The 26,196-nt window shown below is 42.8% G+C and overlaps 1 protein-coding gene across 1 annotated transcript in view; it reads right to left on the minus strand.

Annotated features, from left to right (window-relative positions):
* The window catches only part of LOC143781837 (ATP-binding cassette sub-family B member 5-like), a 121,734-nt gene extending 95,764 nt beyond the window's left edge, over positions 1-25,970 (minus strand). Inside the window, exon 1 of the mRNA XM_077268718.1 lies at positions 25,869-25,970. Within this exon, the coding sequence (XP_077124833.1) occupies positions 25,869-25,931 (63 nt within the window). The 5' untranslated portion in view covers positions 25,932-25,970. The remainder of the gene's footprint in view (positions 1-25,868) is intronic.
* Positions 25,971-26,196: the final 226 nt, after the last annotated feature.

Here is a 26,196-nt window from a genome sequence, read left to right on the forward strand (position 1 = left end):
ACCAGTACTGATCAGCAGGCGAGCAGGCGCTCCTGGGACTAAGTCCTGCTTTTCATCTTCTGAGCATGCCCAAGGGACGACCTCTCATTGGAGGTCGGGGGTCACATGCTCAGGTCCTGTAACAACTCCTATTGGACCACAAGGAAGGTCCTGGAGAACTTCCGCTATAAAATGTTTGCATGGCCGTACGGCCATGCGCTAGTATAAATCAGTTATTGTGTGTGGAGATGTATGCCTGTTCTGGTGAAAGCTCCGAATCATACCCATCCCTAGTGTTGATGAATGCTCGTGAATGTTGGAGCTGTTTAGTGCCAGTTAGTGCCATCCATCACCAGGCACAATCTAATAGCATCTATCTGCAGAGTTAGCCAGTGCGCTTACCTGTCCCTAGTTTGAGCGGTTAGTGGTGTCCGCCAGAGCGGTGCTGCGCGCACCCAGTGCGCTAAATCTATTTTGTGTTTATTTTCCCTGGCACCGCAGTTCCGGTGCCGAACGCAAGTGGTCTAGAGGGACTCTAACCCCGCGTCTTGGGGCAGAGTTCTGTGACTCTATACTTGCGTTTCCTCTGTGGTATTGCGGTCCTGTGACGCAACAGCGTTCGCTTCCGTCATACCGGGTGTAGCTAATCCGTGTGTGTTTTGATTATACCGCCATTTACTGTCCGCCATTACCTAGGCGCACCTTATTCCATCTTTATAATTATTTGCTGTGTTTCGCCAGCCCTAATATATATCATTTTGGACTCATGGCATTTTGATCTGTTTTTGCTGCATTTTATATAGGTAGTAAAGACTAAAAATCTGCTATTCTTGCATTTAAACTTTTTTTTTTTTCCTTTCAGGTGCTCTCTAGGCTATTAATATCTGCCCTCAGTCACTGGCTTTCCCACTCTAGCGGAGAAAATTGCGCAGGAGCCCATGCCAGTTTTTTCCGTGATTTAACCCTTTATTTTAACACCTAGAACTCCCAAATTTTGCACACACACTACTAACATTATTAGTGAGGGATATGTAAAAATAACAGATATGAAATGCTTTACTGTATGTAAACCATGTGTCATATCCTGTCATTCGGTAAGGAGTTAGCAAAAGCTGGCAATTGAATTACCTGCTTTTATGCTATCTATCTCTGTATTAAATATAAATATATATATATATATGTGTGTCAATGACATATATATATATATATATATATATATATATATATATATATATATATATATATTATTTTTATATTTATTTATTCATATAGCACCATTAATTCCATGGTGCTGTACATGAGAAAGGGGTTACATACAGTGTTATAAATATCGTTTACAGAAAACAAGTTTACAGTGACAGACTGGTACAGAGGGGAGGGGACCTTGTCCTTGCGGACTTGCATTCTACATATATATATATATATATATATATATATATATATATATATACCTATACTATGTGTAGACATTTATTTATCTACTAGACTGTGGCCCGATTCTAATGCATCGGGTATTCTAGAATATGCATGTCCCCGTAGTATATGGACAATGATGATTCCAGAATTCGCGGCAGACTGTGCCCGTCGCTGATTGGTCGAGGCAACCTTTATGACATCATCGTCGCCATGGCAACCATTATGACATCTACGTCGATACTGTGCCCGTCGCTGATTGGTCGAGGCCTGGCGGCCTCGACCAATCAGAGACGCGGGATTTCCATTATGACATCATCGTCGCCATGCTGTGCCCGTCGCTGATTGGTCGAGGCCTGGCGGCCTCGACCAATCAGAGACGCGGGATTTCCAGGACAGACAGACAGACAGACAGACAGACAGACAGACGGAAAAACCCTTAGACAATTATATATATAGATTCTATTTTTAACCTGTCAGTGTGATTTTACTGTACACCGCACTGAATTACTGGCTTTTCTAAAGAACACCAATGCGTATTTCTCGCAAGGCAGACATGTGGTCCATGTGTAATCCGTATTTTTCTTGCCCCCATAGACTTGCATTGGCGTATTTTTGGAGGAGGAATACACTGACAATCGCAGCATGCTGCGATTTTCTTAGTCCGCTAAATACGGCCGAGAAATATACGGCTGATGGAAACTGCCCCATAGAGAAACATTGGTCCAAGTGCAATGCATTGTTATTGCGCCTTTCACTCGTCCATATTTCTCTCTAGTGTGACCCCGGCCTTACAATAGCTTTGACTTCATGATGCTGTGTTAATTTAGAGAGTAAAGCTAATATTCGGTGTACTAGCAGCTTGGTATCTACCGATCAGCTTATTGTTGGGGAAAAACTATTTCAAAGGGAACAACACCTTTAAAGAGCAAAGGGAAAATCAGACCTATAACTACATATATTAACAACTGTAATGGTTTCAACACTAAAAGAATGTGGAAGTGCTTCTAAGCAGGGGCGTAGTGATTGCGGTCTCAAGGTCGCTACTGTGACTGGGCCTATGCGGGTAAGGAGCCTGCCGACGACAGCACAAACTTCAACTGGATGTGCATCCTTGGATGCACATTGAGCTGAAGTGTATTGCGATGCAACGGTCCATTTGCTGCAATACATGCTGCCGGACAATGAAAGTCTAGCAGCTGACATCGGCGTACATGTGACTGGGGGCGCATGGCAATGAAGTAATGCGCTCCCATAGCTTGCACGCTGAAGTCAGCTGCGGGCTATATAAGAGGACACCAGTTGACTGGGGAGTGGAGGGAAGGGAAGTAAAAAGTTTTTTTTCTATGCATTACAGAACAGCGCTAGAATGAGGGACATATATACCTGGATTGGTAATATACAGTATATACCAAAATAGAGCCCAAGGTAAGGGACATATGTATCAGGATGGGGAATTATATATACCAGAATGAGGCCCAGGATAAGTGACATATATACCTGGATGGGGCTCAGGATAAGGGACATATATACCAGGATGGAAGATATATATGCCAGGATGGGGAACATATATTCCAGGATAGGTCCAGGATGGGGAACCTATATTACAAGATGGGAGTCATATATACCAGGATGAAGGACAGTGTCACATTTGTATTTTGTCATTGATCTCACTTCTAGAAGTACAGTAGCACGAAGCGGTATATTTAACCCACAGAAGTTGCTCAGGTAGTGCAGCTCATCCAGGATGGCACATCAATGCGAGCTGTGGAAAGAAGGGTAGCTGTCACTGCCTATACAGTGTCCAGGGCATGGTACAGATACCAGGAGACAGGCCAGAATACCAGGAGACGTGGAGGGGGCCATAGGAGGGCAACAACCCAGCAGCAGGACCACTACCTCCTCCTTTGTTCAAGGAGGAACAGGAGGAAAGCACAAACACTCCATGAGGGTCTGTCAAAAAGAGACTCCATGAGGGTGCTATGAGGGCTTGACATCCACAAGTGGGTGTTGTGCTTACCGCCCATCACCATGCAGATTGATTGACATTTTCCAGAGAACACAAAGACTAGAAGATTTGACACTGGTGCCCTGTGCTCTTCATGGATGAGATCAGGTTCACACTGAGCACATGTGACAGAGTCTGGAGGCACCATGGAGAACGTTCTTCTGCCTTCAACATCCTCCAGCATAACCGGTTTGGAAGTCGGTCAGTAATGGTGTAGGAAGGCATTTATTTGGAGGGCCACACAGCCCTCCATGTGCTAGCCAGAGTTACCCTGACTGCCATTAGTTATCGGGATGAGATCCTTAGACCCATTGTGAGACCATATGCAGGTGCAGTGGGACGTGGGTTTCTTCTGACGCATGACAACGCTAGGCCTCATGTTGATGAAGTGTGTCAACAGTTCCTTCATGATGAAGGCATTGATGCTATGGACTGTCCTGCCCATTCCCCAGACCTGAATCTAATCGAGCACATCTGTCACATCATATCTCATTCGATCCACCAATGCCACATTGCACCACAGACTGCCAGGAGTTGACTGATGCTTTAATCCAGGTCTGGGAGGAGACCTCTCAAGAGAACATCCACCATCTCATCAGAACTATACCCAGGTGATGTAGGGATGTTATACAGGCACGTGGAGGCCAAACACACTATTGAGCATCATTTTCTTGCCTTGAGGCATTTCTACTGAAATTGGATCAGCCTGTAACTTGATTTTTCACTTTGATTTTGAGTATCATTCCAAGTCCATACCTAAATGTGATATTAATTTTGATTTACGTTGATTATTTTTATGTTTTATTGTTCTCATTGCATTCCAGTATATAATGAATAAAGATTTTCAACTGGAATATTTCATTCTGTAATATCTAGGATGTGGTATTTTAATGTTACCTCTATTTTTTTGAGCAATGTATATATATATAAATATATATATACATATACACTCACTGGCCACTTTATTAGGTACACCTGTCCAACTTCTTGTTAACACTTAATTTCTAATCAGCCAATCACATGGGGGCAACTCAGTGCATTTAGGCATGTAGACATGGTCAAGACAATCTCCTGCAGTTCAAACCGAGCATCAGTATGGGGAAGAAAGGTGATTTGAGTGCCTTTGAACGTGGCATGGTTGTTGGTGCCAGAAGGGCTGGTCTGAGTATTTCAGAAACTGCTGATCTACTGGGATTTTCACGCACAACCATCTCTAGGGTTTACAGAGAATGGTCCGAAAAAGAAAAAAAATCCAGTGAGCGGCAGTTCTGTGGGCGGAAATGCCTTGTTGATGCCAGAGGTCAGAGGAGAATGGGCAGACTGGTTCGAGCTGATAGAAAGGCAACAGTGACTCAAATCGCCACCCGTTACAACCAAGGTAGGCCTAAGAGCATCTCTGAACGCACAGTGCGTCGAACTTTGAGGCAGATGGGCTACAGCAGCAGAAGACCACACCGGGTACCACTCCTTTCAGCTAAGAACAGGAAACTGAGGCTACAATTTGTACAAGCTCATCGAAATTGGACAGTAGAAGATTGGAAAAACGTTGCTTGGTCTGATGAGTCTCGATTTCTGCTGCGACATTCGGATGGTAGGGTCAGAATTTGGCGTAAACAACATGAAAGCATGGATCCATCCTGCCTTGTATGGAGCATCTTTGGGATGTGCAGCCGACAAATCTGCGGCAACTGTGTGATGCCATCATGTCAATATGGACCAAAATCTCTGAGGAATGCTTCCAGCACCTTGTTGAATCTATGTCACGAAGAATTGAGGCAGTTCTGAAGGCAAAAGGGGTCCAACCCGTTACTAGCATGGTGTACCTAATAAAGTGGCCGGTGAGTGTATATATATATATATATATATATATATATATATATATATATATATATACTGAGAGGGGCCAGGATGAGGGACATTATATACCAGGATGGGGGACATATATACTAGAATGGTCCCAAGTTCAAGGATATATACCAGGAAGGAGCCCAAGATGGGGGACATTACTAAATAATGGAGGAAGGTGATACAACTCATATGTCCTTATAGGATTTAGAAAGCTACAAGGACCCATACATTTGACCAACATGTGGGGGGTGAAGGGGTGGTGGGGGTCCATATTTTGCAGCGGGGCCCATTGAAATCTAGTTACACCCCTGCTTCTAAGAAAGCTTAACACCACTCATGTCAACTATTTTTGCTATTTAGAGTACATTGGTTTTCTAACTATTGTCAATTTGTGACTAAACGGTCTACAAAATATCAGTGCTGCTGCCATTTCATTCTACTGATTTAGGATCACATCACATGTAGCCCTAAAAATCAGATAGCGATAATATAATATGTTACTTTGTATGCCTACTTGCCAATAGACACTTAGGAGGTTAAACAACAGTCAATTGATATACATTGCAAGGCTTTATAAGATCAAGCACCACTTTATGATAGAAATGCTGCTAAGTGTTGATCCAGCTTTATATACCAGTAATGATATTCTACATTTTAGACTATACTATGTTAATATTACTTCATTGTATTTAGTGATTTCTATTACAATGTATTATTTCGAGTCCAAGCAGAAAGGGAAGGTTTACTCATGCTGCAAATTAACACAAGTTCAAAGTGCTGTCAGAGACATGTTATTCATTAACTGCAATAAGAGCAAGTAACCTTATGTGACTCCTGTTAATGAAAGTACTGTATAATGGAAGCAATGTCATATACTGCTTTTTACTACTGGACAAAGCTAGAAAAGGGACATTTCAGGATACGGATATTGCATTGAACATAAATTAGAGAAGAGTAAACATTTCACCTGTTTTGCCAATTTGTAGTGTCAATAAATCATATTTAAAATTGGGGAATTGATTTCCATATTTTCTAATGAACATGGGAATGAACATTCCTAGGAACACTCTTTCCCACCTAATATTGCAGTGTGAACAGGCTGGTGATCATATGACGAATGACCCATAGGGTCGTTTGCCTGGTGAAATAACATTTTGGCTAATCATTTTTGGTAGCACACTATCATTTTTCTCAGCAGCACATATCTTGTTTACCTAGGACAGTTTATGCACACAGAACGATCTAGTACTTGTAGGTGCAATTGGCCTGTCTAAACAGGATATTAAATGACCTCTAATCAGCAAACAAGTAGCTGATCGGCAGTCATTTAACCCCGCAAGTTGGGTGGTGTAAACCCACCCTCGAATACATGGAAGATCTATTTATATAGATTTTTCAAGAATTAATGCTATTATATGGTTATTGACATTTGGATTGTAAATGACCCCTTTCCTTCATGCATTATTTATAGAGTTTGAACACTACTTGGATGCCCCCTTCTCGATCTGAATGTTTGCCCCCATTAAAATAAAAACACTTTTACTCACCTCAAGTGCTGGCGCTGTTCCAGCGGTGATGACACTCACATTCTCGAGGCTGACATGATCCAGTTACGTCACATGAACTGTGCACCTAATTAGCACTGGTGTCACTGTTCCCACCTTTGGACGTATAAATAATCAAGAGGCTGTTCGTGGCCAGCCGCACCTCTCACTTCCTCTTGATTACTTATACGTCCAAAGTCGATATATGTCAATGTCAGTCAATAGTCTTGATGTACCCAAATAGAATGACCACCTATAATAAGCACCCAGGGCAGTGCTACAAGTGGAACAATAGCAACTTATGCAATGACGCAGGAATAATATCCTGGTAGATGACAAAGGACCAAGCTGAGACTGAAGACTTTGTCCTTTGTCCAGCTAAAACAGGAAAGGCCCCAAAAACAGACAAAGGTATACAAATATTTATAAATGCTTTTAAGTAGAGAAAAAATATTAACCAAGGGGACAGCACATTACTTATGATAAAAAAAGAAGAAAATAGATAACTTGTGAAAACAAATGAAATGAAATTAAGAACAATGGAAACATCACAAATCTTCATTCAGGTTTTTGTACCATCTGCTATGGGTTTCTGATTATTTCATTAATGAATAGAGCATGATCAAGCTCTACTAAGAATTGGTCTTCTTTTCATTATATACAGCCTTTGGACTATTTGAATTGTTTTTAACGTTTGTTTTGACTAATACGTTAATAAACACTGATATTATATGGAAGATCCCTTCATGTGCATAGTTCTCTCCTTTCTTTTGTCACTTGCAGTCACTTGGTATGCTATTGGTTGAGCCCTTTTATTTTGATATAGTAAGAAAAACGTTTTTAAGCCTCACCATGTTGTTGAATATCAAAACCACTCACGATATAGCATTGCCACTCCAAGGAAAACCGCTGACCCAAGGTAAACTATGAAGAAAAAAATCCAAATGGCAGCAAGTGGATAAAATCTTCAAAACTTTATTTCAAGACATAAGATTAAAATTCATGGTACGAGTTGGAGTAACACTCAGACGCGTTTCTGGCACAAACTGCCCTTGATCACTGATTAACTCTCAGTTACTCTCAGTTACTCAGTGATCAAGGGCCGTTCGTGCTAGAAACACGTCTGAGTGTTAAGGTATGTGCACACGTTCAGGATTTCTTGCAGAAATTTCCTGAAGAAAACCGGAAATTTTCTGCAAGAAATCCGCATTTTTTTTTTTGCGTTTTTTTTCCGTTTTTTTCGCGTTTTTTTAGCATTCTGCAAGCGTAATTAGCTTGCAGAATGCTAAAGTTTTCCAAGCGATCTGTAGCATCGCTTGGAAAACTGACTGACAAGTTGGTCACACTTGTCAAACATACTGTTTGACAAGTGTGACCAACTTTTTACTATAGATGCTGCTTATGCAGCATCTATAGTAAAAGATAGAATGTTTAAAAATAATAAAAAAAATAAAAAAATGCTTATACTCACCCAGACATCTCCTCACCGGCGTCCGTTCGTCTTCCTATAGCTGGTGTGTGCGCGCAGGACCTTCCGTGACGTCACGGTCACGTGAGCGGTCACATGACCGCTCACGACCAATCACAGGACAGTGACGTCATCGGCGAGGTCCTTCGCCGCACATCAGCTACAGGAACCGAACGGCAGCGTGCAGCGGTGAGGCGGGAACACTGCGCGGGACATCGAGGGTGAGTATAGGACTATTTTTTATTTTATTTCTTATTTTTTGACCACTTATATGGTGCCCAGTGCGTGGAGGAGAGTCTCCTCTCCTCCACCCTGGGTACCAACCGCACATAATCTGCTTACTTCCCGCATGGTGTGCACAGCCCCGTGCGGGAAGTAAGCAGATCAATGGACCCCTAGGTGTGCGGAATCCCTGCAATTCCGCATTTTTAATGAACATGTTGCTTTTTTTTCCGCTATGCGATTTTTTCGCGGAAAAAATCGCAACATTTGCACAAAAAATGCGGAATACCTTGTAAATAATAGGAGGCATAGGTTAGCGTTTTTTTCGCGTTTTTATCACGTTTTTATAGCGAAAAAACGCGAAAAAAACGCTAAAAATCCTGAACGTGTGCACATGGCCTAACTCCAACTCCTACCATGAATTTTAATTTTATGTCTTGAAATAAAGTTTTGAAGATTTTATCTACTTGCAGACATTTGTATTCTTATCTTCCCATTTTATTTTTGTTGTGCTCTCTAATTTGTTTAAAAACTACTGTTTAGGCACATGGCAGGGCTCAGAAGGGAAGAAGCGCCATTTGAATTATGGAGCGCAATTTAGGTTGAAATAGATTGCAGACCCCATGTCGCATTTGAAGAGCTCCTGACATGCCAAAATAGCAGAAATCCCCACAAATGACCCTATTTTGGAAAGTACACCTCCTGAGGAATTCATCTAGTGGTGTAGTGAGCATTTTTAACCCTTAGGCGATTCACAGAAATGTACAACATTGGGCTGAGTAAATGAAAAATTACCCTTTTTAGCACTAAAATCTTACTTTGGCCCAAAGTTTTAAATTTTCAAAGGGATGATAGGAAAATATTAATGGTACAGTTTGTTGAGAAATTTCTTCTGAGTACACCAATACCCCATGTGTGGTCGAAAACTACTTTTGAGGCACAGTGCAAGGCTCAGAAGGGAAGATGTAAAATATCGGAGTTCAGATTTTGCTGGAATAGTTTGAGGGCGCCATATTACATTGGCGGAGCCCCTGATTTGCCAGAATGACAAAAACCCCCATAAGTGACCCCATTTTACAAACTGCACCTCCCAATGAATTAATCTAAGAGTGCAGTAAGCTTGTTGAAACCACATGTGCCTCATAGAATTTCACACCATTGGGAGGTGAAGAAAGAAAAATTACATTTTACAACTCTAATATTTTATTTTATCCCAAGTTTTTATTTTTTATAAGAGCTAATAGGGAGAAATGGACCTCACATGTAACCGCAAATACTTTTCAGGTACAGTGGAAAGCTCAGAATGGAAGGATTGCCATAATATAGTACAGATTTACTATTATGGTTTTGCAGCTGCCATGACCCACTGGAAGAGCCCCTGAAAAGCCAGATAAGTGACTCCATTTTACAAATTACACCTCTTAATGAATTCATCTAAAGGCTCAGTGATCATATTGATACCGCAGATGGGTCATAGAATTTTTTACCATTAGGTGGTGAAGAAAACATAATTCAATTTTTACCCAAAAATGTTGTTTTAGCCCCAGGTTTTACATTTTCACACAGGTAAATGGGTAAAAATGGTAACAAAATTTGTCACACAATTTCTGCTGAAAGTGACAATACCACATATATGGATGTACAGTACTGCTTAGCCACAAGGCGAGACTCAGGAGAAACAGAGCACTATTTGACTCTTGGAGAACATATTATCGTAGAATAGTTTGCTGACTCCATATATAGAACCCCTAAGTGCCAGAGGGCAGAATCCCCCCACAAGTGACCCCATTTTGGAAATTACACCTCTTTGGAAATTTATCTACAGTTGTAGTGATGGTTTTGACTCCATAGGTGATTACCAGAAACAAGCATCAGTGGATATTACTGAGTGACAATTGCAAATCAGCCACTGTAGTGCCTTTATGTTGTAGTGACATTGTAGTGCCCAGTACATTGTAGTGCCTGTACATTGTGCCCAGCTTGTGCTTCTGGAGACACGCATCCCGTAAATTAAGTGGGCTCTCATTGCTACAAAATGAGACGCTACATATGGTTTAGGCACACTGGCACCCAGAAGGGAGGGGGGCATTTGGATTTGGAAGCACAGAATTCGCTGAATTTCTTTTGGGGGCGAAAAGCCATAGTGCTTTTCTAGAACCTTTGCACTACCAGTAGCATGGAAATCCCCTATATTTTATGGACAGATGAAGAACCTGAGTGGGGACTTGCTTTTTTGATTGATTTGAAGTTTTACTGGGAATATTTTATATAACATTTTGGATTACATTTATCCTGTGCTCTATGATGAGCATTTCATTGGAGTTTCCATCTAAAATCTCTGAATGACATGATTCAGATGAAACCATTCACAATAATGAGGCAGCAGAGTTATTCTGGACTCTGGCCTTTGTTCAGTGGTGTCCTTCCCTTCAAAGGTGTGTTATTACACACAATTAAAAAGACAGACACCGGTACATCATAGGAAAGACAATGTCCTCAGTGTCTCCATCTGCCTCATTATAAAAATCTTCTGCAAGGGATTCCGTCTGAATCACGTATTTCAGAATTTTACACAGAGACCCCGGTGTAAGTGCTCAGTGTAGAGTGCAGGATAAATGTGGGCTGAGCCTTACTGCGATCTTTGGGAGACAGAATGAACAAATCAACATCAGGTCAAGAATCGGTTTTATTAATTTTTCTACACCGCTCCTCATGCAGTGTAAAGTAATTAGACAGCTTTATGCTTCAGGTCGGTTTATTTAAACTAAAAAAAAACAGTGTGAGGACTTCTCTATTTTTGATAACCAGCCTTGCTGAAGCTGACAGCTGATAATTGCAGCCCCAGCTGTCAGTTTTGCCTGGCTGGTTATCAAAAATACAGGGGAACTCAAAACATTTTTTCCATTCATTTATTTATTTATTTATTTATAGCGCAGGCGGTGGGTCATGAATACTCTCATCAGCTGCTCCCGCTCTCACTGTTATTAGTGACAGCAGGTGTAGCCTGATGGGAGTAATAGTCCCATCAGCCGCCGCCTTCTCTCATTGTTCTCACTTGAATACAACTCTCATCATTCTCCCCTACTCACGCTGATCGCCAGCAGACGACCAGGGGAGAATGATGAGAGCCATCTTCAGCACCCAGCTCCGGGGAACAGCACTTATGTACCGCTGCTTCTCAGGTGACGGTACGTCACGTGGATGACATCCCAGTGTGCCATCTGTGTGCACGTGTGTGGGACATTTTGCGGCCCGTGATGCCGGTAAAAAACGGACATGTCTACGTGTGGGTCACACGGGCACATGGTCCATGGAAACACACTGACATGTGCAAAGACCCATTCTACGTGTGTAAGTGTCTCCGGTATGAGTGACAACTGTCACCACACGTATCGGAGACATGAGTGCGTGAAAGAGTCCTAAGGCAAATTACTCTATGCCTAAAGTATAGGCAGCATGTATCAGACACCTGCTATCTTTTTGCAGTCATATATCACTCTGAAACACCAAAGTGACCACAGAGGATACATCTTGGACAAGGACAGGCTGAAATTGATGGGCAGAGCAACATATGCCTTTCAGGATGGTCCTCAAGCAACTGTTTAGGTCTACTTTGCTGTCTGTTGCTTTAGCAGCCGACACTACCTTTTAAAATATGCAGACAAGGCTGCATAAACAGAGCGCGGTTCTGTCTGCCAGACTGATGTCACAGAGCGTGGGTGGCCTGCTGGAGAGGATCTCAAGGCAGAAGTATGGTCCAGTCGGGAAACAAAACGCACAACAGGAGGCGAACAGTCTGTGGCTGGCTACCTGCTCCAACCCTGGGATGTGAAAGCATCCCCAATATAGGTATACAGTGCTCAGCATAAATGAGTACACCCCTTTGAAAAGTAAGATTTTAATCAATATCTCACTAAACACAAAAAGAATTTCCAAAATTTTGACAATATTGACTTTAGTTGAAATTTTTTTTAACCCACAACATGAAAGTAAGGTTAATAATATATCTTTCATTACAAAATCTTCAGTGCAAGGGCTCGCTCACACTAGTATATAAATCGGAAAAGTGCAGCCAGATAAATAAATTGGATTGCTCTCGGGCCAATGTTATAAAATGAGGCAGTGCAGTGTTTTTTCTTCCCTGCATTCGGCATGAAAAAAAAAATCGCAGAATTATGGGATTTCACTCCGAAATCAGTAAAGCGCCAGCCAAAAAACACATGCCGTACGGACCATCAGTATAACATCCGATTTTTACAAATACATTACAATTCTGTAGCATAGGCAGGGTCGGACTCGGACAAAAAAGCAGCCCTGCCACACAAACCCCATCAGTCCACAAACTATAACACTCCCCACCCCCAATCAGTGAATTTTGCTTTACTTTGTCGTGCCCCTCACTCTCCTAAAAGGAGTTATTTGAAGAGCCACATGTGAATGGCGCCACACTGCGTATGATCGACCACAGCTGCATTTACATGGTGCTCTACAGAGCTACAGGATCATGGGGGTCCCAGCAGTCAGATCCCCAGCAATTGGAAGGTTATCTCTTATCCAGAGGAGAGGGGATTACATGGGATAATCCATTTAAACAGGTTTTCCAATATATTATTTTTTTTTGGCCATAGTAATATTGAAAATACTAACCCAATATTGACCCTCCCAAAGTCCAATGTCGCCTCATAGGCAACAAGACAGGAGAAGTGGTACTGTGCAGTGTATATATACAGGACAGGAGGAGTGATTGCACTACCTCAGTATTAAAAGAAAAAGACTTGAATATTGTTTGGACCCCTAAAGGGAATGTTGAATCGTTGCACTTTGCCAGATAGACTTGTATGTTGCGAGATAGAAAGTTAATATATTAAAGAGTTAATATAGTCAATAGTAATAAAGTTGGAGACTTGAATATAGATAGAATTGTGTTTTATATAGCCGATAGTGTGTAGCTGATATTCTGATGCACTTTTGAATAAACTGAAGAAAATGTAGTGAGCCCGTGGGGGTTGATAGACCGTTCTGCACCTGAATAAAGATTGAATGATTATTCTGCATGTTGAAGTTCTAAGCTAGTATACCCATAGTGGGTAATCATATTTCATAGTTAGTTCATAGTTATATTGTTTTATTAAATTTCTCCATTCATAAACGTACGCGTACAATGTAAATAGTTCATGTAATGTTCAAGTGTCCTCACCTCCCATAAAGAGAAGCTTTAGATATAGTATTAATTCATTTTATAAGTTTATAGCATTCTAAAAAAAAATTGCATTAACATGTATTGTTGTTCTTCTTTTCCCAATTCGGGAGTACTGAATTTAATGGGGGGGAGTGTGGCGCCCCATGGTCCTGGTCATCACAGCAGTATTGCTTTCCTCCCGGGGAGAGTGATGCTACATTTGGAGGCAAGAAAGGATAACTGCATCCAGGTATCACAAACATGCAACACATTTATACTCCAGGCCACCAGGGGAGCTTCTGCTCCTATTTACTAGGTGACTCCCCATATATATATAACTGGCAGTCTACGCCTTTATATGTGATGGTTAACCCTTATCTCCATCTTTGCTCCCAGCTTGTACTGATGTATATCCTGTGCAGGAGAGGTAAGGGTTAAGTCCCCCATAGTGCTCCCCCTGTGATCTGTGGCTTATCACATCCACTCCATAGACTACAGTAAGGCTTTCTCAGACCCTGCCTGTCACCTCCTGCCCCATATGTGCTGTGGATCTATGCATGTGGAGCACAGGTGGGGAACAACATTTTTCCAATGCTTCCAATCTATTGGTTGAGCAACCACTATTACTTGTTACAATAATCTTTATTTCACAAGTATTGTCAGGCTAAGTTCACACTAGTGTGAAAAAAATAAACCCAGCCTCAGACAGAGCAATAGGAGCAATGTTATGCAATTGGGCTATCCAGATTACAGTTCGAAAATGTCTGTATGAGAAAGATCACAGCATCCACCAGTCTCGTCTGTATTTCGAATGACACTCGCTTGTTGAAGTCTATGGGTGTGCAAAAATTTAAAAAAAGGATTCCATATGAATAATCCGTATCGCATCCAATTTTTAATAAATAATAATAATCTTTATTTTTATATAGCTCTAGCATATTCGCAAAGCTTTACAGTTTTCACACTGATTATCGCTGTCCCCGATGGAGCTCACAATCTAAATTCCCTATCAGTATGTCTTTGGAATGTGGGATGAAACCGGAATACCCGGAGGAAACCCACGCAAACAAAGGGAGAACATACAAACTCCTTGCAGATGTCCTTGGTGGGTTTGAACCCAGGATTCCAGTGCTGCAATACTAACCACTGAGCCACCATGCTGCCCTTCCGTTACAAACAATGGACACTGTATTTTATAAATTGTATTCACTTCTGATGTATAAAAATGAATGCTATACAGTTGACAATACAGATGGAAAATCATCTTTTTCTGGATGAAAATAACAATTTTTTTTATACGCTCATGTAAACTTAATCACATAAGCAACTTTATAAAGTGATGAAATTAATATTATGCAGAACTAAAGGGTGAAACCAAAGGGGACTTTCATACTAAATTTAATTCAATAATCTAGTCAATTTTCTAATATATTTCAGTTAAAAAATGTTTATGCAGCGCCTCAGAGGCCTGGTCGTTGCAGTACTGACGCTCCACCGCTAAGGGGAGTAATGGTACTTCTGATGGCACTTAAGGAGTTCACCTGACCAGGTATCATAGTCACACATTACACGTCACACTCTGGCCACCAGGGGGAGCAAAGGGTTCTATGATTAGGCCACTCCTCACAATCTGTAAAACTGGGGGTCGGACAGAAAGTTAGTCAGAAGCTGACTGGGTAGGATCCAGGCAGCCCCCTGTGGCAGAGGGTGTTGCGGGGGAAGATTCAGGGGGGTCTCTGTCAGGGGTGGGATCCTGACAGTGGCCTAGCGAACAGAACAGAACGTTACGGAACCACGCCTGCACTTCATTGCGGCGGTATCTTAAGAAAGGACAAGAAGCGAGGTTTATTGTGGAGAAGTGAGAACCAAGATCGCAGCACAAAGGAGATAAAGCCAGTAGGAGTCGTGCCCCTAAGATCGTGGCAACATCCTACTGAGGCGCGAAGCCGGTGGCCAGAACGCCGAGGAAGTATTGGGCTCCAAGCATTACTTCAAACAGCGGCAGGACAGTTAATTATAGGTTGGCGGTCTCACCTAAATCACCTAACCAGACATAGGGGGCAATTGTGGGAGAGGGGCGACTCCAGGGTCCCGGAAGAACTCCAGGCCTACCCGTCATACGGGTGCATCCTAGCCATATCATCTGGGGGATGGAGAAAGAACATCAGAACAGAAACGAGAGTTGTGGGAAAGAACATCAGAAACAGACGAAAGAACATCAGAAACAGACACAACAGTTGTGAGGACTATCCCGTGGTGCTCAGCAGGGAGGTACTACAACACACAGGCGCTAGAAGGTAGGCACTGATTTCCACCTGCAAAGGGAACTCTGGATGTGCCTTCGGACCGTCCGGTCTCAGCCAGCCCTGTTAGCAGTACTCTGGATTGCGGATCCTGAAGCCTTCAGTAAAGAGGTAAAGAGACTGCAACCTTGTGTCCTCGTTATTCATCGCGCCTTGCACCGCACACCACCACTACACCTTTCATTGGACGCCCCTTAGCAGGGTCATGAACCGAGCCTAGCCACCGTGACAACCCCAAGACCGAGACAGAGAGGCCCGGTACCGAGTACCCCGCGGCCCTGCATCTGGGGGCACTCCATCTACCTTTCCCCTCTACTTTTTTTTTTCCCAATAATCTTTTTTTGAGAATCCCAGTGCATTTTGGGGTACTCTCATTAGTGAGCAGACACTGCGGTCACTGCCAAAGCAACTTTCCCCACCATGAAATAAAGCGTCATCTGTTTCAGAGACTGGACTGGTCCCTGCCGGGTCATCACTTCAATTTAGAGCCAGCAAGGGAGCGCACTGTCACTGTGCATTCAAAGGATCATAGCACAGGGAGCTCATACTGAGTATGGGTCAGACTTTACAACTGACGCATTATCGGGTGAGCAGGACTAGCCCAGCCTCCAAAATAGACATTACTGATGGCGCCTCACTTCAGAGAGGGTGCAGAGGCTGCGGCAGTGATTGCCCCCGATGACAGCTCAATTGAGTATTCCAGCATGCACTGGTGAATCTCAAGCAAAATGTCATGGGGCATTAAAAAAAAATAAAGACAAGAAGTCAGAATGTAGAGGGCATGTTAGGGAATTTTTAATTGAAGTTTATTAGAAAACAATATTAGATTATTACACTGAAGAGATATACATTTAATATGAAATTCACCTTTGGTTTTGCACCGCCAATTTAATTTCAGCCAATTGTTTCAGCCTCCATAGCAGTGCCAGTTTCTCATGCGGCCCCTTGGGAAAATTAAAATTCCACCCCTGCTCTATATAGTATAAAGAGCCCCATATAATGCTCCATACAGTATATGATGGCCCCATATAATGCTCCAGTATATGATAGGCCCAATATATTGCTCGATATATAATGGGCACCATATAAAATACTCCATATATAATGGCCCCATATGATAATCCATATATAAAGGGGTCCATATGATGCTCCATATCTAATGGGCCCCATATAATGCTCCAGTATATAATAAGCAATAAATTACTTAGGAGATCATTTTGCAAATTAAGAAATTCTTTTATTACAGTGCATCCAGTTCAAAGTTTAAATGTTTTCGGTCTAATCACAAGACCTTCATCAGAAACAGTTTTTTTTTTTTTGAGTACTGGAAGACACAAAATATGTATGTGGGCCCACAAAGGTGCCAAACATCAAACGGAGTCCGGGGGAGGAAAGCGCCTTAAAAGGTCTGGAGATATGGGGGATAAGCGCTGCAGGGAGATGAATTACTCGCAAGGACGGTAGCGCTGTAACCTTTTAGAGCACCGGCGCCGTGCTGCAGGGGTCGCGTTGCTCCCGGGACCAGTATATAATAGGCCCCATATGATGCTCCATACATAATGTTCCCCATATGCTCAGGGAAAAAGTTTTAGTGTTATCATTCACATTCTCTGAAAAAAGGCCAAGAAAGCAAAAATTCTGCCGGGGTATGTAAACTTTTGAGCACAACTATATACGTATAAAAAAAAAAAACAAGTAAATATAATTCAGCCAGAGGAATTAAGTCAGTATAATAAATGAAAGAAATGGAATCTGTATGGGGTAAACATCACCTCCTGCTGATATGGTGCCAGGCCCCAAAGCGCGTTTCGGTGTAATGCCTTCGTCTGACCCCTAGTGGTGATGTTTACTGTACTTACCTCCTGCAATTTCCTATAGTTGGGGTGCCACCTGTTGTTCGCACACTTTTTTAAAATCTAATTTATTTATTTTTTTATTCACTTCAATAAAGGTTTGCCATTTTTTTATAAGACTCTTGGATTCTTTGTGCACAATTTTTTCTGTAGGTTTTCATCTCTTTTTGTGCTGACCCCTGAACCATTCATATTTTTTTCATATATATACTCTGGCACAGTTTTTTGTTGTTGTTTTTTTTATTTATTACTTAGTTTTTTATATACTTTTTCTATATGTGCCTGTTGCTTCATTTGTTCCTATCTATTTCATGCATTGCGAAACTATGGTATTGCATTACATTGTACAATTGGTCATTTTTTTTTTTTAAGAATAGAATTCCCAAAACAGATATGAAAATAACCTAAAAGTGCTTTTATACTTCCTGATTGTTTTAGGTATGTTCTCTTCCCAATAATTGGCCTGTGTAATTAGGTTGTCAATCACTCGAGTAACAAGCAAAACGCTTATTTGTTGGATCGAAAAAGGTTTTTAAGACTGATGGAAAAATCATCATTGTTGGCCCACATCGTCCTGTGTAATAGTGCTGTCAACAACAATGGAAGCCTATGGACATAGAATGGTCTGTTACTGCCCTCATACAGAACGTTCTGTTCTTATGGGAAGTGCAGCCTGTCTAAACACACTATTATATGCCTGATATGCTTGTCTATAGCCGATTGGCAGTGATTTAATGCTCCAAGTCGTAGAGTGTTAGTTAAGCGCCCCAGAGTCCTGGTCGTTGCAGTAACATCGCTCCGCCACTAAGGGGGGCTATGGTACGTCTGATGGTACTGAAGGAGTTCACCTGACCAGGTATCACAGACACCAATACACTTCACAGTCTGGCCTCCAGGGGGAGCTAAGGGTGCTATGTATTAGGCCACTCCTCACAGTCGGGTAAAACTGGGGGTTAGATAGAAAGTTAGTGAGAAAGCTGACTGGGTTGGAACCAGGCAACATCCTGTGGCAGAGGGTGTTGCGGGGGAAGATTCAGGGGGGTCCCTGTCAGGGGTGGGATCCTGACAGAGGCCTAGCGAACAGAAAGAACGTTACGGGACCGCGCCTGCACTTCATCGCGGCGGTACCCTAAGAAAGGACAAGAAGCGAGGTTTATTGTGAAGAGTGAAAAACGAGATCAAAGCAATTAGGAGAAAACACCAGTAGGAGTCGTGCTGTAAGATCGAGGCAACATCCTACTGAGGCGCGTAGCCGGTGGCCAGAACGCCGAAGAAGTATTGAGCTCCAAACATTACTTCAAACCAACGGCAGGACAGTCAGTTATAGGCGGGCTGTCTCACCTAAATCACCTAAGAAGACATAGGGGCAACTGTGGGAGAGGGGCGACACTAGGGTCCCGGAAGACCTCCGAGCCTACCCGTCATACGGGTGCGTCCTAGCCATATCATCTGGGGGATGGAGAAGAACATCAGAATCAGTTGTGAGGGAACATCAGAAACAGACACAACAGTTGTGAGGACTATCCCGCGGTGCTCAGCAGGGAAGTACTACAACACACAAGCGCTAGAAGGAAGGCACAGATTTCCACCTGCAAAGGGAACTCTGGAGGTGCCATCGGACCGGCCGGTCTAAGCCAGCCCGGTTAACCGTACTCTGGGCTGAGGATCCTGAAGCCTTCAGTAAAGAGGTAAAGAGACTGCAAGCTTGTGTCCTCGTTATTCAGCGCGACCTGCACTGCACACCACCATCCACACATCGTTCACTGGACGCCCCTCAGCAAGGTCACGGACCGGGTCTAGCCACCGTGACACTCCCAGAACCGAGACAGAGAGGCCCGGTACCGGGTACCCCTCGGCCCTGCGACTGTGGGGGCACTCCATTAGCCCACCCTGCTACTCACATTATGATCTCGCATTGGCCGAGCGTTTGATAAACAGCAAATAAGATATCCAAGGTTCCGCTCCGCTGAGCCATGGACTGTTGTGGTCGTACATAGCCACCTATGTTTGTGTTTGATTTTCTTTATGCTGAGCACATATTTGTTTATAGAAGTATAGTAAAGTACAGTATTTATTACTTTTTTTAAAAACATATACTAGGGGTCCACCAAGAAGATGGTTGGACAGATACCACATAAGGCTACGTTCACATTTGCGTTGTGCGCCGCAGCGTCGGCGCCGCAGCGTCGGCGCCGCAGCGCACAACGCAAACAAAAACACGGCAAAACGCATGCTAAAACGCTGCGTTTTGCGCTGCATGCGTCCTCTTTGGCCGAAAGTTGGACGCAAAAATAATGCAACTTGAAGCGTTTCTTGCGTCCAACGCTTGCGGCCATGCGGCGCAAAACGCAGCACAACGCATGTCTATGCGCCCCCATGTTAAATATAGGGGCGCATGACGCATGGGGCGCCGCTGCGGCGCCCGACGCTGCGGCGCTGACCGCAAATGTGAACGTAGCCTAAGATTATTATAATCTTGGGCTCTGCAGAGCGCTAACTTTGAATGTTTTGTGTGTGAGTGAGTGTGTGTGTGTGTGTGTGTGAGTGTGTGTGTGTGTGTGGGGGGGTTAACGTGTTCACTTGGCTGATACCGAGATTATAATGTAGAGAATCCCTTATTTTACATTTGTGGCACATTTTCATATATATCAGGTTTCCTACAACAAGGGAATGCACGATATGTAAATGATATGATGTTTATCTTGACTTGTGACCGTTACCTCTGACTTCCGGTAAGTCAGTAACTATGGTCACAAGATGGCAGAACAGAAGAGGAGCGGTGCCAGGAAGTAAGAATTTTACTACGGGCAGGGAACAGACATTAGTGATACCATTGTAAGTGTTACTTTAAGGGATAACGTTGTGCAGTCATAAGACAAATATAGCAACAACCATTGTAAAACAAAACACTTTAGTGCTTTAGCATGCGAAAAGATTGTGTAATGCACTGTTAGGATTTGTCTCTTTTTACACTTTCCTTGCTAGTAATATGACTGCTGAATATGCAATTTGCATACAGATGATCACAAGACAAATTCTCTCTTTTTCTTCTCTCAATGGTTTCAACTGGAAGAAGCAGAGGACAAACAGTTTGGCAGATTATATATATTCAAAAATTATTTGATGCCCGAATCTATGTAGCAAGTTTGGTTCTGTTCCCATATCTATATATTAAGCTTGATTATGCTCCAGTATGTATCTAGTAAACTTGATTCTGTTCACATATCTTTGTAGTAAGCGTGGTTCTTTCCCCGTATTTATGTAGTAAGATCGGCTGTAGTGATGAGCGAGTATACTCGTTGCTTGGGTTTTCCCGAGCACGCTTGGGTGACCACCAAGTATTTGTTAGAGTTTGGAGATTTAGTTTTCATCGCCCCAGCTGAATGATTTACAGCTACTAGCCAGCCTAAGTACATGTGGGGGTTGCTTGGTTGCTAGGGAATCCCCACATGAAATCAAGCTGTCTAGTAGCTGTAAATCATTCAGCTGAGGTGATGAAAACTAAATCTCTGAGCACTGACAAATACTCGGAGATCACCCGAGCAACGAGTATACTCACTCATCACTAATCGGCTGTGCTATAATCATCAACATTAACAGAAATAAACACTTGAAAAAGATCACTCTGTTTGTAATGATTCTATATAATATATGAGATTTACTTTTTGCATCGAAGAACTGGAATAAATTAACTTTTTGATGATGTTCTTATTTAGTGAGAAGCACTTGTATATACCTCAAATGACAGTGGCACCTAAGAGGTTAAACTGCTGTGATAGGGGTTGTCTGTAATCACACCTCTTAGACTCCGGTGCTGGTTGTATAACAGGACACCAGCACTATAAATAGACGGAGCCACATGAAGCACAGAACAATATCATCATGGAAAATCTGGGCCTCATGACTTGTTTCCAGTTATCAGGTGCCTCTTAGACACACTTCTTTTTCTAGACACTTTTCAACACTGTTTTGTGAAGTATGAAAGTGTGTAAAACACAGAATAAATTTGGATTTTCGTGTGCTGTACATTGTGTCAGAATTCCTGGGCATTTTGATTAAAAATTAAAGTATTATATATTTTCAAATGAAGGAGAGGAGTAACGGGAAGCTTAAAAATGCAAAGTGAGCGGCTTATACGGCACCCCTGAGGATCCAGTGACCACAGAGGTACTGCATCTCAGCCAGAGGTGTGGTACCCCCAACTCTCTGGTAAGGAGGGGCCACTGCACAGAACCCGACACTTGCACCCATCAGTAGACCTCCCCAGGCCAGGGAGGGATTAGGTAGGAGGTGTGGGTCGAGAGTGAAGAATTGTCAGGGGAGACAGGAAGGAGGAGTTTGAGAGTCTGTGAGGAGAAGTGGAGCAGAGCAGATGTGTGGGTCTATAGCTCCCGACAGTATGAAGAGAGAGAGAAAGGAAAGAAGCTCCCAGAAGGAACAAAGGGGTCCTAGGGGCACGGGAAATGTGGAAACCAACCGTGGGGCCCGCATCCACTCTGACCATCTCCAGGTGGAGGGACCAGGTCACAGAAGGGGAACCAGCCCCTGATCAATTGAGGAACTACAAGTCCCAGCTAGGAACCTGGAGGCTGTCGTGTCTGCAAGTGCAACAGCCACAAGCACATCTATCTCACTGAAAGGTAGGCAAAGAGGGTCAAGGGGACAGTGAAGACGTCACCCAACAGGACCCGTGACTACCGACTCGGGACACTGGGTGTGAGCGCAGTGTAGGAGAGGTGAGAGCCTGCGCAGTGAGTCGACCAGGAAAGGCATATAGGAAGGGGGTTCTGGACAAGTGCCCCAAGTTACTGGAGAGTTTGCTGGACCACTCACCCGGAGGACACAGCACCCGGCTGGATACCATACTCGAACTGTGAGAAAAACGTGAAGACTGCACCTTACTGTGTCCTCTCTCTTTATTGCGCCAGTCACCCTGCACTACATCCATCATCACCAACTTTAATACTCTAACTGCCCTGGGGACGAAGCTCTACCAGTGGAGAGATGTTCCAACTCTGCTGCATCACCATCATCCCCAGCGGTCCCTTTAAGCAGTGTTCGCCATCCCTGGCCGAGTACCACAGGTGGCATCGTGAACATTCCCCTAATCCCCTACAAACTTTATTTCCATCATCCATCCCTATTTCATTGTGCGCCCAAGGCCACGGACCGGGTGACTGCTGCCATGACCACCCCTATAAGAACCGTCCGACCTGGTTCCGAGTACGCCACGGCTCTAGCGGGTGTCACACTTACTCCTGCAATCAACCAGAATCTGGCGTTTACTGAATGTGGTCTGCTAATAATATGTATAGAGGACTTGGCCAGAGGTCTTAAAGGGAATCTGTCAGTAGGTTTTTGCTATGTAATCTGTGACCATCATGAAGTAGTGGAAAAGAGCCTGATTACAGGGATGTGTCACTTATCAGGCTGTGCTTTGCTGTTTCAATATAATCAGTGTTTTATCAGCAGGAGATTATCAATAGAGGACAAGCTGCCTCATGCAGGGTAGTCCGGCCGTGCCCTCTGCACTTATTAGCAGCTCTCTGTCAGTATACAATGTGCACAGAAAGCTGTAGGCAGGGTTAATAAATGAGTTCTGCTAGAGAAGGTTGTGATTCCATCATAACTGCTGCATCCAAAAAACTAAGTGACACATCGCTAGAGTCATGGTCTCTGTCCCTACCTCACACTGCTGTCAGATTACATAGGGAGAAAAACCTGCTGACAGATTCCTTTTAATGGCTGTTTAGCTGTGGATTGTTATTGCTCCTTCTTTTTAAGCATGTCATTTTTTGTCAATCAGTAACTGTATTCAAACAGTCATACCTACGCAATTTGAGAGCCCTTTTTTAATTTAACACTCAAAAGTACAATATGTTGAAAATGGCATGAAAATTGATTCCCCATGAAGTAACATACTAATTGTATATTAGATTGTCATTAGTTGGTCTATAAGGCAGTTCCGTTATTTTTTTACTTTTTCTTGCTTTTTTGTAGTTGTATTTTTTTCCTATATGATATTAATATGAAAGTATTTTATTGTACTATTCACAAAAGAAAATGAGGTTCTCTTCTTGAAGATAACTTAGATCAACTCCTTAAAAATACAATCCTTTTTGAGTCTTTAAGTGGTTGTCCAGTTCCTTAATTAAAAAAAATAACAATCATGTAAACTAATAAATTACAGCACAGACCCTTGGAGCGCCTCCCACTGGCCTCTGTACTTCCCGCGCCATCTGAATAGACATGTGAGATTGCTGCTGCCAAAGATTGGTTGCAGTGGTCACATAGCCATCCAGACAGAGCAAGAAAAACAAAGCCCACCTGGAACTTGGGAGCTTAAAGAGTAACCATTGTTTAAATTATTAGTTCATAAAGCAATAGCACATGTGAAAATAAGAAACTTTGTGATTGATCTTATTACAAAAATGTATTTCTCTCTCCTCCTGGACTGATCTTTTATCCTGATCTTTGGTGAATACAGATTTTACCATTACTGATATAGGAGATGACAGTTGGTGCCCATAAAATCTATGGTGAACTCTGTAACTGTAGTTTATGGTGAACTTGCAGCAAATTTCACTGATGAGATATATTACAAATGTACTTATTCTCAAGTGTTCTATTGATTTATCAAATAAAAATTAAAATGAAACTTACTCTTTAACAGGTGGTGGATCAGTAAGATGAGTATTGCTTATTTCATAAAAATAAAAACATTTGTAAAAACGTTTAAGTGGCCAGAAAACATTTTTAAGGTTGAACCCCCACCTATTATGAGATCGAAGATCTTATATCTTTCTTAAAGGTATTGTCTTGTACTTTTATATTGATTGGCTATCTTTAGAAGAGAACATAAATATTTGATCAGTACTGGTATCACACTCTGTCATCCCCAATGATTTTCTGTTCTCGTAGCCGACATCGAACGGATGCACTTAGTTACAGAAATACAGAGCAAAACTACACAGCTCTGTCAACTGCATAGTGGACATGGATGGGTACGGCACATCCCCCTTCCATTTTTTCGCATAGGGGGTGGATGTGCCGTACCTGACTATGGCCACTATACAGATGACACGGCTAACATGTGCTGTGCAACTCCGCAACTGAGCATATCCGGCTGTCACAACACCAGTAACAGCGGGGGTGCCACATGTCGCACACGCAAAGTTGGGATACACAGATCTCATAATGAAGACCTATCCTGAGGATTGGTCATCAATATAAAAGTCCAGGGCAGCCCCTTTAAATGGAGCTACTGTCACACGTGAATGTCGTCACTTCATTTATTGTCAAGGAGTCAGACGAAGATAGTCTTGGCTATCCTCATCCACAATGAGTAAAGCTCCATTCCAATAAGGACACAGAACCTCTCTTCTGGTAAATCGGTGATGTCAGTGGTTGCAGGCAGTGTCAAGGGCCCACCAGCAACATTGGCTTTGGAGGGTCCCACTTTTCACCTGCATACAATTATTACACTACCCTAATATTACATATGTACCTATATCTCTATATAATAATAAACTGGGTAGTTTGGTTAATGAATGATGAGATTCTGCATTTTTCTGTACCGAGTGAATCAAGTGAGTTATACCAAGAACTGCCCATACAGTGGGGTTGGGGCCCACCGGAGGATTCCCCTGTTGCCCTATGGGCCAGTCCGAGTCTGGTTGTGGGGTCCCCAGCCATCAGACACATAACCTATCCTAAATATAAGTAGTAATCATGGGACAAGGCCACCATAGTAGTAAAAATCCAAGCGAACGTCACAGGACGCAGCTCTCTGGTGGCAGGAGTGTAGCATTTGCCATGTGAGAGTTCTCTCCACCTTGTGTTATACTGATAGTAGACACAGTAGATCTTAGTAAGATGAAAACTCCTTCCTGAGCCAATTCATTCGAGCCGGCATTTCTGCATCACTGTACAGGAAATTGCTGCTTGATTGCATCATATTTCTCACTGCGGCTTTATGTCCAGTATCTCTGCCAGTATCACAGCTGAACTATATACTACATAGCTTAACTTCTTCTTTGCCATCCTCTTACCCCTGAGTGTACGGCGCTTCCCTGTCTCCTCCTCATCTTCTTCATCCTCCGGTTAGCTGCCATCCTGATGTCTACAGTATACTTTCCCAGGAGTGTGGGCGATTTAAGCAGTCAGAAAAGAAAGGAGGAGCTGAGCCGTGTCTCGGAGTCTAATTTCATTTACCAAAATTCAGCACGTGACTCTGATTCATCTTCATAATCCAAAAGCAAACACGTTACGCCGCTCTCAGGCTGACACAACTCCTGGGCAGCGTTGCCAACTTGACTGTGGACAGCTTATTAAAAGTACAGGACAGACAATATTTTTTACATTTCCACATTAATAAAT

This window comes from Ranitomeya variabilis, chromosome 6 (assembly GCF_051348905.1).
Source record: "Ranitomeya variabilis isolate aRanVar5 chromosome 6, aRanVar5.hap1, whole genome shotgun sequence".
In the NCBI taxonomy this organism is placed as follows: Eukaryota; Metazoa; Chordata; class Amphibia; order Anura; family Dendrobatidae; genus Ranitomeya; species Ranitomeya variabilis.